This window comes from Corvus brachyrhynchos, unplaced genomic scaffold (assembly GCF_000691975.1).
Source record: "Corvus brachyrhynchos isolate BGI_N302 unplaced genomic scaffold, ASM69197v1 scaffold148, whole genome shotgun sequence".
NCBI lineage: Eukaryota > Metazoa > Chordata > Aves > Passeriformes > Corvidae > Corvus > Corvus brachyrhynchos.
The window spans coordinates 186448-201524 of record NW_008239785.1 but is presented as its reverse complement, the minus strand read 5'-3'; the positions used below and the strand labels follow the sequence as shown (position 1 = coordinate 201524).

The following is a 15077-nucleotide window of genomic DNA, read 5'->3' as shown; positions in this document are numbered from 1 at the left end:
GGAGCTGGGGCTTGGCCCAGGGCCAGGCCCTCTGTGCTTAGGAAAGTCCTCCCGATGTGCTCTGAGGTTGAAGCAGTCCAGCAGAAAAGGGAGAAAATCCAAAATTCCAGGGAAGGAAAGAAAACTCAACTCTCAGTCTCTCTCCGGAAAAAAAGAAGCTGAAACTGGCCAAAAGCTGACTGGAAAGCAGCAAGCCGGGTGCTTCCTCGCTCCCCTGCCGCAGCTGGGGAAAAACCTGCTATCTCTGTGTGACCTTGAACAAGCTGCAAACTGCTTTGAGAAAGTTTTGCTCAGTTTTTCCTTCCCCCTCTCAGGCTCAGTTTGAAGGCATAAAAAGGCACAAGAATTAATTTCTGGGCGTAGGGCAGCGATATGGGATACGCATCATAAGGTCACCCCAAGACAGGCCACTTCAGTGCAAAAGCTCTCCATCCCCCTGGGTAAGGAATCAAGCCGGGCAGCAGCAGGGACTTGCAGCCTGAGAGGAGCACAGGGAGAGGATGAGGAGAACCGAGATGCAGATGGAATGGGGCTCATGGCAGTGGGGAGGTGACCCGAGCCAGCCAGCGCGGCAAGCGCGGTGTGACCAATCTGGTGGCCACCTGTGACAGGGAAGACTGAGCACTGTCACCTTCCTAGACTGCTGTAATCCTTTGGCGTGGTCCCACATGGCATCCTCATCTCCAAACTGGGGAGCTGGCCTACAGAAGCCCACAGGGGCTGGGGAAGGGGCCATGATGACTACAGGGCACTGGGGCTGCAGTGATCTGCGGGGCTCTGGGGCTTTGGGGGAGGGTGTAGAGGTCCCTCATATCTGTAAGGCACAGGGAGTGTGGCCATTCCCAAGCAGATGTCACTGCTGGTGGGAGAGGTGAGGCTGGGTGGGTTTTGGTGGCACCAGGGGGGACACAAAGGGTGGGACGCTGAGTGGCCTGTGTGGGTGCTTGGGGCTGTGCCCTGGCAGCTGCAGTGCTGCCAAACTGCCACCCCCCCTCTCCTGCTTTCAGGCTCAGCTCCGCTCTCATGAGGAGCAGTGAGTGTCGGGGCTCCAGAGCGCTGTGGGAGCCCAGTGCCTATGCCAGAATTTGGACCACGATCAGGACCAAGGTGGTGACCGGGACTGGGACCAGAAGCGGGAGTGTCACCATAACCACACCCTTGTCAGGACACTGCGGGCACGATGCTGATGGTGACCACCCTGCCAAGGTGGGGCACAGGGGCCACCATGAGGTCCCTGCTCGCTGCCACGAGGACAGCAGTGCTGTTGGCAGGTGGTGGTGCTATTGCTGGTGACAGAGACTTTCAGAGCCAGCTGAAGGAGGGAGAAAACCTCACTTCTGTTCAAGTTTCTCTGTAGATAATTGACCCTTTTCGTGGGAACTGGCCTCTAGGAGAGTTTTTAAATATCCCCGTTGCACTGCTGTTCCCAGCGCTGCTCTGAAGGTGGCAGTGCATGATACATTGCTGTGCTATTTCACCAGACTGAGATTTCTGTGCTTCAGAAGATTTGGGTGTTTTGGTTATTGCAGTCACTGTATTTTCCCAGATGACTCTGGCAGTTTTTCTTTAAAATTTTTCGTTGTATTAATAAACACGATAGCATTTTATCTTTACAGTCTTACACACTGTGGGCTATCTAGTTATTTCAATTGATTTTTCCTAGTCTTGGATTTTTACATTTCTTGTACCTTTATTCTGGTTCATTTGGAAAAAAATCACTTAGAACTCACAAAAAGTCCTCTATCTCTAGCGTGTGCTTTTTTTTTAATGTTTCAACTTGCCAGGAAAATTGTTTCCAGAACCCTGAATGAATTAAACAAACAACACATCATGTTCCATAAAAAGAGCAAACCAGCTCAGTTGCTGATAGGAACTGCACATTTGTTTGTTAAAAACTGATGTTTTAAAAGTAAGAGAAGATGGCTGGGGCTTTAGGAATGATGGAAAATTGGATTTCCTCTCTGTTGCTGCAGGTGGCTTGGCGTGACTTCATGTTTTTACATTCACTTGCAGAAACTGATGTACGTTACAGGACACTGTGACCATTTTGTATTGAAAACCAGGTATTTAATCATACCTGTCATTCGTGTCTTTTTTACCTAGAAATGCATGCAGTGTTTCAAACGTTGACACATTATAGAATTCTGAGGTTTGGAAATCTTAAACCACGGGTTCTTTGGTAGACAACTTCAGCTTTCAGAGGCAAGAGTACACATCTTAGTTCTTGAAGCCATTAGCTTCTAGAGCAAGTTAAGTTTATAAAATATGTCTGAAAGTCCCCTCCTACACCCACTTAAATAATCTTCTATCCATTTCCACTCATTGAAAGTGACCACTGTCCTGGTACCTGCAAAACCAGCCGTGAAGTCCTTGTTCTTTGTTAGAAATCTCCAACATCAGTGACTCTCTCGTTTGTAGAATTGCAGTCTCACGTTGAAGATGAAAATTAGAGTTTAGATGACCAGTTACACAGCACAAACAGAACTATGAATCTGGTTGTCAGATTGCAGTTTTAAGACAGTAATACTTTTTTTTAAAGAAGCAAAACAGGGATGGTTTATGGTAAACCATTCTTCTCCCTAGTCTAAAGGTCAGTCAGTATGTGTGATCGTCAGGTTAACAATCACAGCTTCCCTGCCCTTGTGAAACCTCACCTGGAATACTGCATCCAGGTCTGAGGCTCTTAGCACACGAAGGATGTGGCCCTATTGGAGTGAGTCCAGAAGATTTTCTGAGGGCTGGAGCCCCTCTGCTGTGGAGACAGGCTGGGACAGCTGGGGGTGTTCAGCCTAGAGAAGAGAAAACTCTGGGGAGACCTCGTTGTTGCCTTCCAGTACTTGAAAGGGGGTTACAAAAAAACAAGGAGAGAAGCTTTTTATTTGGGTAAATAGTGACAGGACAAAGAGGTACAGTGTTCAACTAAGAGAGGATAGGTTCAGATTAGATGTTAGGAACGTATTCTTTACCCAGAGTTTGGTGAGGCACTGTCACAGGTTGCCCAGAGAGGTTGTGGCTGCTCCATCCCTCAAAGTGTTCAAGGCTTGGAGCCTTGAACCTGGGTGGGGATTGGAGGGGGCTTGGACCAACCTGGTCAAGTGGGAGGTGTCCCTGCCCATGGCATGGGAGTGGAATAAGATGAGATTTAAGGTTCTCTCCAACCCAAAGCACTCTGTGATCCTGTGATTCTATGAACAGATAACGTCTCTGTAGGAAATGTAAAATAGATGTAAATGTAAAAAGGTAAAACGTAGATCACCTATCTTAAGTTGGTATGGTCTTAAAATTGCTGGGAAAGAGGCAGATCTGTCTTGCAGACACCAAGAGTGGAAAGCAGCCTGCAGCCCCTGGGAGCACAGGATGCCAGCCTCGTCTGTTTTCCAGCACTCAGCTGCCTGCAGCAGCTCTGTGTGAGGCACTGACTCCCCAGCCAGCTTGCTCAGAGACCTTCTCCTGACACATTCATACATCACTCATATTGCTGAACTGTGATTATTTCGAGTGGCAACTTCTTTGTGGAACCTTTTGCTTGGTTTTGACGACCTATTGTTGTGGCATTTACACAAATGCTTTGATGTGTGAAGTCTCTTGGAGGCAGAGCACAAGAAATTGAGGCACTGTGAACAACTGCAGCCAAACACAAGGCAGAAGGAGAGGTGGTTCTTCGTACAGGTGGATGGATACTGTACTGAGAACTTTTCTGTGAGTGCCCAGGCTGTTGGGCCTGAGAGGTCAGGCATGCAGATCACACTGTGCGTGCTATATTTACTCTGGCAGTGCCTCTGTCACGGGGCCATACATAGCCACTCTGATTCAGGGCAAGCAGCCTCAACAAATCAGTTCTCTGTGAAGCTGCTAAAGGATCTTATCTAAACCTGTAATACAGAGGTTTACAAAAATACAACAGAATGCTCTGTCTGTATCTGGAGTCTTCGTAGCCATAGTAAGTGATTGTATTTTCTCTATCTTTTAGAACAGAAAAGACTTCTACTCTGAGTTTTACCTGCAATTTGGATTAAAAGCTTTTTCTCTGTTTTCTAATAATAGCAATGTATTTGAAAGTTCAGTGGGTTTTTTTGCCTATGTTTTGCCTCAAAGCATAATAGAATATGCATACATACACATATATATATAGTATATAGATGTGTGTGTGTATGCTATTATGGTCTTGCCACCATGCAGTAATTTTGCATAAAAGGAATCCAGATTTGCCTAGACCATACAAAGATGAGGAAAACAAAGGAGCAATAATACCCTGTTCATTACAAAACAATATTACGCCACTGATTGGAAAACAACCTTCCTACTACTTCAAGTTGCTGCTTTGGCATGCTGATCACTGGATTTTCTATATATGAAAACACTGGGGTTTTAATTGAAAAATAATGTGTGTGTATTATGATTACTGTACTCTCATATGGTCTTTTGTTTCCCACAGACATGGGTATCTTTTCTGTACTTGCTCTACCATTGCTCCTCTTAGGGATCAGTGGAATTATTTATATTTACCAGTCAGTCAGGTGGCTCTTGTCCAAGTCAGCGGTGCAGAACAAGGTAGTGGTGATCACGGATGCCATCTCTGGACTAGGCAAGGGTGAGTTTTCTCATTTCTTCTCAGTGTCAGAGAACAGAAACAGCCAGAGAGCGACCCTCTGGGTGATAGAACATGCACACATTGCCTTGTACCTATTCATAACTGGCTGGGTGAAGCAGAAGTTAATAAATCTATTTATAAACAAGTCCCGTGATTTTTAAATGCATATTTTTAGGCTCAGCCACAGGAACTGTTGGTAGACTTGAAGGAGCTGCAGAGCTTTGTATTTATTTAATTCAATAGAATGAGAGGATTTATAAGAACGCTGAGGGCTATTTTTAGCATGTTGCTACTGTAAGATCCCATTACATAGGCTGTCAGTGCGGGATAGCTGCATATAAACAGGTGTCATCTTATTCTTTACATGTTCTTTTTCAGCCCTTAGAGACTTGAACAGTTCCTGCTGCTTGTAAACAGCAATGCTCACCCCTCTGTCTGGGAGCTGGACTCGATGGTCCCTGTGGGTCCCTTCCATCGCAGGGGGTTCTGTGATTGTGACCCCCCTCTGACTCCTCAGCCCCCTTGGGTGAGGTGGGATTGAATAACCCCAGGGTCCTGCCCCTGCCCCTTCTGGCTGCTGCAAGAGTTAACCCTGTTCTGGCCAGAACCAGGACAGTTATGTTTCAAATTGATTTTGGGGAGGCATGGTTTAGAGTACTTCCGCTGAGGTTGGAGGTATTGCAGAATTGTATGGTGTCTGGGTTTCTAGACAAAAACCTCACTTGGAGCAGAAATATCACCAGTGCTGGATTTGTTTGGCTGTGGCTTCAAGCCAAATCTTGGAGTCCTCCAAGAATAAAGAAAATTTATAATTTAACATTTCTCCAGCTGTCTTTCTCCAGCACTGCATGACCCCTGGGGAATATTTTCCTAACTTCAGTTTCCTTATTAACCTTTCTTCCTCTTTTTTCTTTTTCTTTTTTTTTTTTTTTTCTGTGACTAGCTGTCACCTGTCTCTTGAGGCTAGAAAGGCAATTGTGTGTGTGTGGTGCCCCCACACTCCTTTTCATATAGATGAAAAATGAGGTAACTCAAAGCACTTTTATTTTATTATCCTAAATATGTCTATGATCAGTATCCCACAGGTTGACACCAGGATGTTATTTGCAGGCTTGAATGATTCCAAATAATGCAAAATTAACTCTGCAGTCCACTCATGCATTCATTCAAAGCTTTAAAATACCAGCTGTGTGGCCAGCTGCTGTGTATGTGGGCTCTAAGGAAACAGCCAAATTCTTTTCCTACATGCCAGAATTTCCGGACTAAAGGCAACATTCATCAAAGTTAAAAAAGAGAAACAAATCTGTGATGATTGAAGATGTTTTCAATGGTTTATGGTTGTTATTGAAACATAGTTCCTGTTTCTTCTGAGTGCTGTAACTCGGAAAAGTACAGGGAAGTTCTAGAGGAGAACATTGGTTTCCCTTTTTCACCTTTATTGCTGTTCACATAGTAGTCTTTTTCTCTTATTTTTTTTTTTTTTTCACCAGATTGCCTCAACTGTTGTTTATAAGGAAAATACTGCTATAATTGTTCTGGCAAATAATCTTTTGGGCATTAAATTAAAAGTCTTTCTATGCTAGGAAAAGAAAAAAAAAAGAAAATGAAAAGCATTCATAAAATTACTGTTGTAAATTGCTTAAAAAGATTGAAAAAGATTGCTTAAATAAAAGCTTCAGCTGCACAGGTTTGCAAAACTACAAGAATGGATCCATAAAGGTGCTCCACCCTTGTGTTTCATAATTTGGCTCGAGCTGGTGACATACCCCCATGAAGATCTGCACAATGAGTTGGTTGCAGTCTCGTAGCCGGTGCCAAGAGGGGGTGATGGGTGACACTGATTGCCAGTTCCTGCTGTTACTTGAGTCCCCGCTTCCAGAAGTGCACTACCATAGCTCACTTGTGTAAAAAAGGGAGGAGAAATCTCCTCTGAGACCTATCTTAAATTGGGGTAAACCCCCAGCCTAGAATATGTCTGAATGAAGAAAATGCAGTACCAGCCCTGCATTCCCAGAAGCTTTTTGGTGCTTTTCTCAGGAAGGCATCAGGGAATGTAGCTGAACAAGCTGGTCCCTGATGCCCCTGCTGACTGCTGGGAAGGATTAGGACTCGGGAGATAAAGGTCTTGGGATGGATTACATCTGGAGGGGAGGGTCTGTAGGAGAAAGGGCTGTCTCCTGGGTGCTTCACCAGTGGGCCAGTTTGAGGAAGTTGGCCTGTATTACTGTTTTTCAAAGTTGTAGATGAGTTCTGTGTTGCCAAGAGTTTCATGCAGGTAGCCCGCAGAGCGAGCTGGTGTTACTGCTTGCTGGGCTTGGCTGCTTTCTTTATAGTGCAGCAGACATGAAGGTTTGCAAAAGATGCAGTTTGTATTGTAACCACCTTAGGTGTATTTTTATATGTAGTTTTATTTATAGCAAGTGTGTCTGGGAAGGATATACACAAAAATTTTTCTAACTCAATCTCATCATCCATTAACAGACATGGTGTTCTTTTCTTAAGTAATTTTTAATAAATCCCTTTACTAAACAGTGGCATTGTGTTGTACCATTAACTATGCATCATACCATCACAATAAATTTAATTTTTTCCTCACCTATGTAGCATCACAATTCGATGCTTTCTGTTTTACTCATATTATTTCAAACTTAATGAATTTTAAAGCATGGATTCAACATCTTTAGCAGAACCAGCATCCCATTTCAAGCAAAATAAACAAAATCAACTTGTCATTATTGTAATTCTTTCTTCTGGATGTGTTTCTTTCCTAGAATGTTCTCGTGTGTTTCACGCAGGAGGAGCAAGGCTTGTGTTGTGTGGCAGGACATGGGAGAAGTTAGAAGCCTTGTATGATGCCTTAATTAGCGTGACAGACCCCAGCATGGTATGTATTCATGGCCTGGGTTAAACCTTGCTTGGGTGCACAATGTCTTTTTAGATCCAGCAAAACAATGGAGAAGAAATGTGATTTCTGTCAGTGATGGCTTTGGTCACCCAGGTAATACAACAAACACAGTCCAGAGAGACAGAGAGAGAAACCCCTCTGAAGGTCTTTGGAGCATATTGCCAAAATCCTGCTCTCTTGAGCTAATCCTGTGAAGCATCTGAGTGCTCCTGTATTCTGAACAAGCCACCCAGCCAGAAATCCTCAGCAGAGGAATTTGCCTGATAATTTGGATGAAAGGGATCCAAGTGCTTCATTTAATGACAGGACATGCCATCAGTTTTTCATATAATTAGTGTGCTCAAGGAATGCGAGATGGGTCTAAAGATCAAGTTAATTTTGAGCTTCTCCACTATTTGGGGAAAAGTCCCAGGCAGAAGGGATTGGGAGTAAAAAAATAACACTGTCTTTTCCTCATGGCCACTGGCTGGATCACCCTGGCAGTGGACATGCAGGACTGCCCCTTCTCCAGCTCTTTGGCAGGTGTTTGTTGAGGCTCCTGGGAACGCTTCCCTTCTGGGACCAACATGCAGTTGACCAATTCCAGGGCACAGGTGCTCCTGAAGGCATCGCATAAATTTTACAGCCATTGCTCATCAGACCAACAGATATTTGTGGAGTTTTTTTGCAGTGAGCTTCGTTCATCTGCACAGATAACCACAAAGGTTCATGTTAGACTGCACAGATTCAACTAGGAAAAATTATTAAGTATGACCAAGGGTTCTGCATTACATTGTTTAAGTAATACAGTAAGAGAAACAACTTCAACTTCATTCCTCTGTCTCACAGCTGATAAAATCTGTTTTTGCAGAAATCATGCAAATGTAAACTCCATTTGGATAAGCTATAGCAAAACAAACCATTCCTACCTTCCATCTGTCCCCATGTTTATGTAGCTTGTCTATCAAAGCACTATACCCTGGTCTGTGTTGTCAGCAAAGGGTTGTTCCCACAAAGACCATGACTTGAACTGGTAGGAGTCACCCTTGTGTCTGTTTTCTGTCTCCACTGATTACAGGAGAGACAAGACTCACGAGGAGCTAGTCCAGCTTACCCTTCCCGTGGTGTTCTGCTTCATCTGAAGTTCAGTGTCTGTGAATACCCATTGTCATGGAATCACAGAACCAATCACAGAATCACAGGATGGGTTGGATTGGAAGGGATCTTAAACACCACCCAGTGCCACCCCTGCCACGGGCAGGGACACCTCCCACTATCCCAGGTTCCTCCAAGCCCTGTCCAGCCTGGCCTTGGGCACTGCCAGGGATCCAGGGGCAGCCAGAGCTGCTCTGGGCACCCTGTGCCAGGGCCTGACCACCCTCACAGGGAACAATTCCTGCCCAATATCCCATCTAACCCTGCCCTCTGGCAGTGGGAAGCCATTCCCCCTTGTCCTGTCACTGCTAGCCCTTGTCTCAAGTCCCTCTCCAGCTTTCTTGGACCCCTTTTAGGCTCTGGAAGGAGCATTAAGGTTCCCCAGAGCCTTCTCCAGGCCGAACAAACCCATCTCTCATTGCTGAGCTATCTTCTTTCTAGAGTGAGTTAATACCAAACCCATCTCTCATTGCTGAGCTGTCTTCTTTCTAGAGTGAGTTAATATCAAACCCATCTCTCATTGCTGAGCTATCTTCTTTCTAGAGTGAGTTAATATCAAAACCTTATGTGAGAATGATAAAAACACTTGGAGTATCAAGGTAAATTCATTTACAAGACAAGTAGGTAGAAATACACTTCTTATATAACAAGTCCTGTTGAAATGAGTCTTTTGTTTGTCAGACATATGCACCAAAGCTCATACTCCTGGATATCTCAGACATCAGCTGCATTCGAGACGTAGCTAAGGAAATCCTGAACTGCTATGGCTGTGTGGATATACTGATCAACAATGCAAGTATGAAGGTGAAGGGAGCAGTGCAGAGCATTTCACTGGAACTTGATAAAAAGATAATGGATGCCAACTATTTTGGACCTATAACATTAACCAAAGGTATTTTAATTTTTTTTTCTTTTTTTTTTTTGCTGTAACCACTTAAAGCAGATTGACAATTAAATGGGTTAATACTGCAACCAGGTCTGCATGTAGAATTCAGGTGAAGTCTAGGAGACATTTAATTTCCACCTATTGGGTTTTGTGATACTTTTGCTTGCAGTATTGAGTCAACCTTCACTGAATTTGTGGTGTTTACACTTCTGCTGTCACTCCTTTTCACTAAATGCACTCGGCTCTTTTACTTACGTGGCTTTTTCTTGTATTTCTCTTTTCGCAGCCATTCTTCCTAACATGATCTCAAGAAGAACTGGTCAGATTGTTCTAATTAATAGCATCCAAGGGAAAATAGGAATCCCATTTCGTGCAGCTTGTAAGTTACACATCGGAAAAACACACATTCTAATGCACAGCTTGTGAGTAGTCCATGACAATCATAATAGGTTGTTAAAAGTGCTAATTTGCATCCAAATTTGGTGTTATTACAGTATTTGGCTGAAATTTTTTTCAAATTGGAACTCAGTTAGAAATAGTTAAAATGCTGCCTTTGAAATGTAACTGCTGCCTAGGGTACTCGAGAATAAGAGGATAAAAATGTGACAGCAAATTTTAAATATACATATAAATATATATTGTACAGTTAAAATCTGTATCTTATCTGTACTTGTGCATATTGGAAGAAACCTTCATGAAGAATAGTGTGTAAGTATAAAGTATGAGTAGATATAAAGATGAGTAGATGCTTTATGAAGGAAGCCCCATGTCCTTAATGTATTTGGGTGTGGGAGTTTAAAAGGAGATGTAGTAATTGCTTCCTGCTTGGCTTTCCAGAAAATTTTCAAGGTCTTTCATCCAAAGCTCCTCAGGGAATGAGGCTGTTCTGAATTATAATGCAAGGTTTTTGCATTAACAAAATGCAAAATTAGTGGACAGAAAATATAGGAGAGATGTAAATAGGCATTTTTAACTTGGAACAGATGTAAACAGACATTTGTAACTTGGCAGAAAGTCAGTAATGGGCTCTGAATTGAAAAGCCTGCGAGACCTCAGAATTGTGACTTAGAGTTCCATGAAAGCAAATTACAGTGACAGAAGCTGTAAGGAAAACAGCAGAGAAAATAAATTAAAACATGTCTTTCTGTCTTTGTAAATTTATGCGTAAATACGCAGTGCCCACATCTTGAACATAGTGGGCTATTCTGGTCTCCCATCTCAAAAGAAGTATAAGAACTACAAAAAAGGCTCAAAAAGGAAACAACACATTGATGTGACATCTGGAATACTTTCCATCTAGGATATAGACAATTGTGTCAAGATACATTGTATGTGTATAAAACCATAAGAAGCAGAAGAGCCAACAGAGAGAGTTTTTACAATGCCCCTACCAATATTTCTGTTGCATGAAATGAAGCTGCCAGAAGAAGGAATGTCAAAATGGATGCATGGAGAGACATCTCTGCATTCCCAGAGCCCACCTGCCATTGTCTAGATATGCACAGGTTGATTTTCACTGTAAACTGAGTCCAATAAAAGGTGATTGAGCACTTTGCAGCTCTGCTGCACTGAACACCCAGTTCTGTTTGCTGGTCAGGTTTCACATACTATCGTCTTATTCATACTATTCTCAATAAAAAGACACTAAAAGCAGATTAAAAAGCCTTGACACTCAGTTACTTTAAAATTCACTTTAACATCTCAGATTGCTTCTCTGGGGCAATGTCCTAATCAGTTCACAAAGCGTGAGCAGCACTGCGTTCCAGCAGTGGACATGTATTTCACTGCATTGTATGGATGTGTCACCAACTGCAGAAACACAAGGTGTGGGGACTCATCTCAGAGACAATTCCATTCACCAAAGACATTTTTGAACTGTAGAGATAATAGAATTGTTATTCCCTCACCCAGGATATGCTGTTTCTGACTGGGAAATGCAGGCACATGCTCTTTGACCCATCCGAGACACTCCATGCACAATTGTCCTGGATAGATAATTTCTTATTGCTTGTTTTAAATATGTCATATGATAATTTCACTGGGTGAAAGAATTCGCTGTTGTTTTGCCTTTTGGCTGATCATTCCATGCTCGTTTTCCCAAACACTGATGCTTTATTATACATCTGCTTCCATGCAATCATACATCTAAACATGCATACGTGGGCTTTTTTTCTTTTAGATGCTGCATCCAAGCATGCTGCTGTAGGCTTTTTTGATTGTCTTCGAGCTGAAATGGAGGAATTTGATATTTCTGTCAGCACTGTGAATCCAACCTTCATCTGTTCATACCATCGCCAACCAACACCAGGCAACTGGGAGGCATCTATTTGGAAATGTAAGTTTGGGTGGATGAAGATGAGGAACATATAGCAGGGGGGAGGCTTTTCCAGGGTAAATGAGAGGAAAAATAATGGGAATGACAGAAATGATGAACAGGCATGAGGAGCAAAACAAAAGAGGTATTGGAGAGGTAATATAAGTCTGGTGAAAAGAGAAGGAACATGGAATGAGGCAACATTATGTGAGAAAATAAATACACCAGGGCATCAGGAATGGAGGTGGAGGAGGGCATGAAAGGTCCAAAGGGATAATTCCACTGCACTCAGGTTGCTCCTTCTCTTAGGGACTGTAAGGCTTTTACCTCAACATTATAAAAAGATCTTGGTGACGTACTGGTGAGGAGAGCGGAGTGAGGAAGGGACCGAAAGTGCGTAGAAGTTAAACTGATTTGATTGATGCATTACTAGTGTGTCTTTTTAACACCATTCCCTCAGAGTATCTGCCTGCCTGCCTGTCTGTCTGTCTGTCTGTCTGTAGCTCTCACTCCTCTCTCATTTACAGTCTTTTTCAGGAAGGTGTCATACGGCGTGCACCCGGTGGAGGTGGCAGAGGAGGTCCTGCGCACAGTGAGCAGGAAGAAGCAGGAGGTGCTTATGGCCAATCCCATCCCCAGAGCAGCAGTTTACATTCGAACCTTCTTCCCTGAGCTGTTTTTTGCCATCGTTGCCTCAGGGATTAGGGAAAAGCTGAAGACAGAAGAGGAAAATTGATTTTGTTCAGTTATTTTCCTTGCTTTTGACCTGAAAAAAAAAAAAAAGGTTTCTGTTTTAAATGTCAGTGATTTCTGCTGCTTGCTGTGGGTAGAATAAAGCCACTAGCATTGACACACACATTCAACTATAAAGCTTCTACTCTTCTGCTTTTAGGGAATATGACAATATGCCATTGGAACCAAACTGCTCTTGATGCTACAAGTCCCATTGCTCATATCACTTTCAGCACCAGCTCATTTATATACCTCAGTCACTGGTAGAATCACCAAACATGAGAGGAATTTTCAGAGCAAAGAAACATTATGTCATCTTGAAGGGACATTAACCCTTTGCTGTATCTCTGATTCAATTGCTCTGGCTTCAAGAAACCTGACTCAGGGAGGGAGTTCACTGCTGGGATGAAGGGGTCAGTTCCTGCAGTACCTGCTGGAGCTCCATCTGTTTTCTGTTGTAGCACTGGGGTTTTATTGTAGTGTGAGAGATTGTACCTTAACTTTGTTCAAAATTTTCTTGGTCCTCAGCAGAACTCCTCTCCTTCAAACCAATGGGCATTTGCTGTGATCTCAGTTGTATTTGTTCCTGTACCTCAGCAACAGCCAAGTCCTCCACATTTCCACAAGAGCAAGATGCAGAATAAGCACAATTTCATCACAAAAGGATCAGGCACCACAGGCCATCACAGCTGAACATGAATCAACATTGTTAGTGACTGCCCCATCCCTGGAAGTGTTCATGGCCAGGTTGGATGGGGCTTGGAGCAATCTGGTCTAGTGGAAGGTGTCCCTGCCCATGGCAGGGGGTTGGAATGAGATAAATGATCTTTAAGGTCCCTTCCAACCCAAACCATTCTGTGATTTCTATGATTTCTATTATTGTCTTTCTCTGTTGTAAAAACAAGTGGATTACATGTTAAAATAAGCTGAGTGATCCTTCTGCTCCATTTTGCACGTTCTAGAGATCAGCAGAACTTCTCCATACAATTTCACTTCAAAACAGTGAGCAGTTCAGGGAGCCACAGTAAAAGGCAGTGAGAGTAAAAATGGTGGAATAACACCTGTAACCTACCAAGAAACTTTCAAAAAACAGATGCATTTTAATCTAGAGAGTAGAAGAAAGTTGTATCTTAATGATTTTCAAATTCCTAAAAGGTACTGTGGAGAAGGTAGAACGGAAATGTTCTCCATTTCTGCTGGAGCAGGACAATGTGCTAAAATTACTGCAAAGGAGATTTACAGGGACAGCATTTTTCTGCTAAGAATAGTTAAGCACAAAGGATAAATTGCCACAGAAATTTTCAAATGCCTGTCTTTGGAAGCTTTAAAGAAGAGATTAATGAAACATCTGTAAAAAAGCAATGTAGCTTTAGTTTATCCTGCCTAGAAGAAAAGAAGGATTAGATGACCTTTTAAATGGGTCACACTTTTCTCTAATTCAGTGGGTTTTTCTCATCTTGAAGACAGGGTTTCTCCACTGGTATTTCAGAAGCAATATCTTTTTTTTTTTCCTCTGGGGAAATCTATTATTTAATCTGGAGTTTTCTATTTCATTTGTTGATCTCTGTTTCGCTGTCTCACCTGTGGATATATGTTGCACATAAAAATACAATGATAACAAAAAGAAATATTAAGATGAGTTCAGGATAACAGGAATTGCATCCCAGAGGTGCCTATTTCTCTCATTAACTTGCAGTGGTAACCAGCACTGTTGAAGATCTGTTGTGCCACAGGTATCTGAAGTTTTCTGAGATGCCATATTCCTCAAGATTGATAGGATCCAATGAATCAGAATAAAAACGCTGCAGGTGTTTTTCCTCTGTTTTCAAATAATGTGGTTCCAGGACTTACTGGGAGTCAAGAGTTAAAGTAAGGGCCAGAATATGAAATCATGGCTTACAAATAGGGATAAGAAATCTTGCATTTCATCAGGTGAATTGATTTACCAGATATCCAGCAGAAGCCATATAGCTTCTTGAATGGTTAGCATGGGAAAAACAGACAGTTTGAGATTCAAGTATTGATCTGGACGGATTCTTACGGCAGAATTATTTAAAAAGCCCTTGCCCACATGCAGCATGTTATGTGCATGCAAACCACTGTAAGAAACAATCCTGAGGAAACAGCACATGGCAGAGACTGTCAGCCTGTGTTAGTAAACTCCAGGATAAGAAAAAAATGAGGCACTTGCTTAAATTGGATTTTTCAAAGGACTTTTAGGCACCAACCAAATACATTCCTGGATGAGGTGGAAATTCTTCCATGACACCCAGGAGCAACACGAGATGGGTAAAGATCTGTTGTAAAAAGAATTATTACAAGTGACAAAAAGCAGAAAGTCAGACGGAATCAGGAATAATTCCTCTGTCAGTGAAGGTGTTAGAAACATACCCATCAGGAAGAAATGCCTGAAACACGTGGAAGGAATCAGGATCTTGTGTTTTGGTCAAGGGAGTGAGACTGCTTCTAACAGAGCGGGCACCCAGCCCTCGAGCAGCTGCTTTGTTCCCCTGCT

General features: G+C 42.8%; 1 protein-coding gene across 1 annotated transcript; it reads left to right on the top strand.

Moving 5' to 3' along the window:
* The first annotated feature begins 3805 nt into the window (after positions 1-3805).
* Positions 3806-12688, top strand: DHRS7C (dehydrogenase/reductase 7C). Its single transcript, XM_008640543.2, has 7 exons — positions 3806-3940; positions 4436-4591; positions 7363-7475; positions 9312-9522; positions 9803-9895; positions 11696-11851; positions 12358-12688. Exons 2-7 carry the CDS (start codon positions 4438-4440, stop codon positions 12564-12566), a joined length of 936 nt encoding a protein of 311 aa, XP_008638765.1. The 5' UTR covers positions 3806-3940; positions 4436-4437; the 3' UTR covers positions 12567-12688.
* Positions 12689-15077: the final 2389 nt, after the last annotated feature.